Genomic DNA, 4,978 nt, shown 5'->3' with positions numbered 1-4,978 from the left:
GTTGCTACCATTGCGACCATTTAGCGCTTTTATTGGAAGTCGCTATACAACCGATCAGCTCCAGCTTTCGACGGACTGGCAGCCTAATGATGGCATTGTCAACACAATTTCAATGGCGTCGGACGGAGTTGGACCTAGCATCGTATTCACAGACACGTCAGCAAATTGGAAGGTGGCACATGATGCCTCAAGTAAATCGACTAGACCACCTTGCGATCGTTGGAGTGACCCTCCACACGCAAGTGCTGACTTTGTACAAAGTCCATTCAGCGCTTTTAGATGCACTGCCGACGAGAGTCATCCCCTCGCGCCAATTGACCACCGAACCTGAAGCAGTTGCACAGCTCGATGCTGCCATGAAGGATTTGTCTCAAGCTACGATAAGGGTAAAGACAAAAGCTGATCTCGCGTTGTTGTGTCAGAATGCGACAGACGCGCGTAAATAGAGCTACCGCGCCAAGATGCTCGAAGCTGATTCCTTGAATCGTCTCCGAGGATGAGTGTTGTGATCATGGCGATTCAAAGTCTAACGTTTTAGCTTTTCATCGTATTTTGTCAAGGTTATCGTTTTGACAAATTTGAATAATAATTGTGCACTTTAAATCAAGATTCTGTTATACTAAGGCGCACTTCGTTCCGTCGAAATACTTTCAAGTAGAAGTTTTAGATAAAATTTGAGAACCGTGAGAGATTGAGCTGGAGCATTGTCCTTTGCGCATTCGAGAGTCAGCGGCAAGCCTTGCACAAGACACATGGCAAACTCGAATGCTCTGCTACCTCCCAATAGTGCCGTCGACTGGCGGATCATGGCAGCCTCTAACCAGTTCAAAGGCAGCGGCACTCAGCCAGCCATTTAAGTCTTTAACTAGCTACATTCGTCTTTGCACTTTGCATTCACTCGCGACAAAAGAAGAGCCTTTGAAAGCTTAATTTTAACGCAAGAAGAGCATTTGAAAGCTTAATTTTAACGACTGCATTAGAAAAGTCATTATTGGGTTTCGACACTATTAACAGGAACTTTTTTGCGAATACGACACGTTTTCAATTCTTGAAGACGCCGTGTGGACGCAGATTTATCATATTTGCACAATAACTCTGTTGATAGGTGTTGGCGGGATTCTGACACAACAACGCGAGATTAGATTCGGTATTTAGATTCGTCGATGCTGCATTCAGATTCGAGATGGCGGCATGCAGCTGTGCCACAGCTTTCGGCGCGTCTGTCAATCGCCGCGAGCTGTCAGCCCTATCCGGGAGTGCATACAAAAGAGCTGCATGACCTGTGTATAGATCTAGTACTTGCGAGCGGATAGTCACACCGATGATTGCGAGGTGGTCCAATTGTTGAAGTTGAGGCATTTCGTTCCACTTTCCAGGTAGTGAGATTCCATTGAAAGGGACGCTCGTTCCAATTCCGTCATTAGCCATTGAAATTGTATTAACAACCCCGTCATTGGGTTGCCACGCATTTGAAAGGTGGAGCTGATCCGTTGCATACCGTCCACCTAGAAATAAACCAAAGGGGCGCAATGGAAGCGACATAGTAAAAAGATTCGGCAATGAAACTTTTCGCAGGAGAATGTCGAGGGTCTCAAACGTGTCCACATTGCTATAACTATAGTAATATACATCACTAAGCGTTGTTACCCACGTGGCCTCCTCTTTGGCCCCACCAGTAGATAGGCTCCAGAGACTGATGTCGCGGAAGCCTCGAGCAAAGATGGGGCTTGAAAAGACACGGTCCAGATACGCTGAAATGGATTCGTTCGACTTTTTCGGAGAAATGTTCCACTGGTCCATTTTGGCATCGTAAATCAATGAGACACTATCTCCGACAAGACCCATGACATTCGCCAAACCTGCAAAGAGGTTTTTGACACTGTTTCCAATCACCGAGAAGCCATCACTCAAGGTCGTGCCTTGATTGGGCGTTGAAATGGTCGTGATCGAGTGCACCCATTTCTTTCCTCCTTTGAATAGCGGATGGGACAACCGGTCCTCTACAGTGGGAGCACCAGTGGTGCCATAAGCAAGCATTTGAGCGAGCATTCGAATGGTCTGGCCACCCATGCTGTGCCCTACAAGGTGGACCTTGTTGATGGAGCCATCTGAGTTGGTTGTGCCCCACTGGGGATACAATCCGGTGTAGTTGCGTCCAAAGCGAAAATGATTGTAAGTCGTCGAGTGTATCTGGCCGTAGTCGACTTGACCGCCTTTAATAACAGCATAAAGCTCACATGCACGATCCCAATTGCTGGAAAAGGGACCAACGGCAGCAGTGTAGACAGTGTATCCTTGATCGTTGAGCTTGGTTTCAAAGTCTCCCTGGAGTCCGCCCCAATAGCGAAAACCGTTAAGCTCGTCGCGACCCCATCCGGTAAATCCATGGACCAGGATGATAGGGAATCGGTTTGATGCATGTGCGGGTAAAACAATGGATAGTGCCAAGAGTGCAAAGGAGAAGAGTGTCAACATTACAACGTCGAAACGAAGAGAATTGACAAGTGGTTAACAAAGTGGCCAACTTTTTGGTGGTAGACAAGCGTGGTAATTGCTTCTACGGCAATTAGAAATCAATCTAATGTAAAGGATGCTTGCGTCTTAGAAATTCTTGTCCATGGGAACATCCGCTGTAGACTCACAGCTTGGCCTGTAAACAACAGATGGAGCTATTTACTATTATGATCGGCAAATGGCATTATCGGTCATGTTTCTAAGACGTGGCCGTAAATATAATTTTCTTTCAGTGATTCGACCTTCATTATCTCACATGACGCTATCCCGCTTTTCAAGTCAATGTTTCCAAAAATTCCTACTTGTATGACAATGTATTAAAAAGTACATCCAACTTTTGTCGTTTGATTGGAAAAATCTTAGAAAAATATAGCGTCACGTGTTCGACGTAGTGTTTACAGAAGAGTTACATCCTCAATCTATTAGCGCTAAGGACGAGCATGACTAACAGTAGTACGTCACATCGCAGTGTACTGGAGACATTATGAACGGAACTGATACCCTTTTGCCAAAGCTTCAAATTGTCTGGCATCGGGCGATTGCATCATGCCATGATGCATTCATGACTTCCGCATAAGCACGCAATAAATAATAAGCAACTTACTGCATGAAAATACACAAAATCATCAACGAAAAGCTGTTTGTCTCCCTCTAATACTCAACAATATTGCTAACGCTAAGGCGATACGACAGCTATGACTCGAAAGAGGGCACTCGCCAATATTAGCTGATCAAAAACGTCTGTTCATCTGGCTGCTATTTTATTGCAATCCTATTAAAGAGAGAGACGCGCAAAAGGCTCTATGAACGACATAGCTTGAAGACGAGAAGTTTTGCAAAGATTAAAAATAGTGCTTCTCGTACAATTATTTAGACTTTTCTGTATGCACTTAGTACGGGAGAAGATACTTTAAACATCGAGTGCTTGTCACTGTGGTTAGGAGCTACAAAGCTCTTCTTCGCAATTGAGTATGCAAGCGATAATTAAGTCGGCGTAATCCGCTCAAGGCCGTAACGTTTTACGACTTGCCGTTGCTGCGTGAATGTATCGAACGCAAAGGACATTGCCGCTCTAGATTTTCAGTTAAGTTTTGATGATGACTTCGAGGTAGTCCAGGTATTACTAAGATTGATTATAATAGAACGATAAAGATTTGCTTGTTATGTCTTCTACTGGTCTGTCTTCACATATTTATTATTACTATGTGTGGCTCACCGCAGATCGTGTCTTCTAAGGTGCTTTAGAATTTCCATGTATTGGCCACTGTCATGCGTCAATCTTCTTATTAATGGACTTGAGGTCATACTTTCTACAGCCGATAATCCGAAAGTCTTTCTTATTTGTCGGAGCTTTAATTTATATATTTTTATTATTATTTTTATTGACTGATCTTTCAATGGGCATCATTTAGTAGTACTGATTAATGCAAGTTAATCGAGGTATATCGCAATTCATAATATCAATTACAGACTGTGTATGGCGTATCGCACGATCGTGTCTTTTTAAGGTTGATTTAGACTTAAAAAAATCTATCAATAGAGTTAATGTCTCATGGCATCAATATTACTAAGTTCGGTAATATTGGACCTAATAATACAAATAATTCATAAAGATGATAATTTTGGACTTATGTATTTATTTCCTCTTGATTGTAAAATAATATTATTATTTATATGGGGAATGATTACCAAACTTGGTAATATTGATGCCCTTCAATTAGTTGATTTTAGTGTAAATCAACCTTAAAAGACATTTCGTGCGGTACGCCATACATAATATGTTATTTATATAATAAAGTCAGTAGTAGATTGAAGATCGTTACGCAGGCGTTAAATTTATTAATTGTTTTATTTCTCTCAATTCTGATGCCTTAGTCTAGCCAGACCCTAAAAGCTAATATTTTTAGAATCCTGTCTGCGTAAGGTTTTAAGGCCTCGATTAACTTGCATTTATTAGAAACTAGTTAATGGTGCCTCGTTGAACGATTAATCAATACATATATTATTTCAAATTTAAATATAAGTTCTCTGACCGATCTGCTTTACTTTACTGTTAAGATCGGCCGTAGAGAGTGTGAGCTCAAGTCCGTTAATAAGCAGATTGACGCCTGATAGTGGGCAACACATGGAATATGTAACGGGGCACCTTTAGTTATTCATGCGCTTTGTTAATCCTCTTGTTGGTAATAATAAGTATGTGACGACCGCGCCGTTACATACATAGCATGCATTTATTTATCGTGTCTAACACAAGTCACCTTAGTAATACCTGGACTACCTCGAAGTCAATCATTAAAATTAACTGAAAATCTAGAGCGGCAATGTCCTTTGCGTTCGATACATTCACGCAGCAACGGCTAGTCGTAAAACGTTACAGCCTTGAGCGGATTACGCCGACTTAATTATCGCTTGCATGCTTAATTGCGAAGAAGTGCTTTGTAGCTCCTAACCACAGTGACAAGCA

General features: G+C 42.2%; 2 protein-coding genes across 2 annotated transcripts; both read right to left on the bottom strand.

Moving 5' to 3' along the window:
• Positions 1 to 619: 619 nt before the first annotated feature.
• Positions 620 to 808, bottom strand: CCR75_007584 (uncharacterized protein; the record flags this gene model as incomplete). Its single annotated transcript, XM_067965642.1, has 1 exon — positions 620 to 808. The coding sequence occupies one exon, from the start codon at positions 806 to 808 to the stop codon at positions 620 to 622; it is 189 nt and encodes a 62-aa protein (XP_067817599.1).
• Positions 809 to 1,041: 233 nt separating this feature from the next.
• Positions 1,042 to 2,475, bottom strand: CCR75_007583 (uncharacterized protein; the record flags this gene model as incomplete). Its single annotated transcript, XM_067965641.1, has 1 exon — positions 1,042 to 2,475. One exon carries the CDS (start codon positions 2,473 to 2,475, stop codon positions 1,042 to 1,044), a length of 1,434 nt encoding a protein of 477 aa, XP_067817592.1.
• Positions 2,476 to 4,978: the final 2,503 nt, after the last annotated feature.

Source organism: Bremia lactucae, linkage group LG7 (genome assembly GCF_004359215.1).
Source record: "Bremia lactucae strain SF5 linkage group LG7, whole genome shotgun sequence".
In the NCBI taxonomy this organism is placed as follows: Eukaryota; Oomycota; class Peronosporomycetes; order Peronosporales; family Peronosporaceae; genus Bremia; species Bremia lactucae.
Note: the sequence above shows the minus strand (reverse complement) of the source record. Positions and strands in the feature narration are given on the sequence as shown.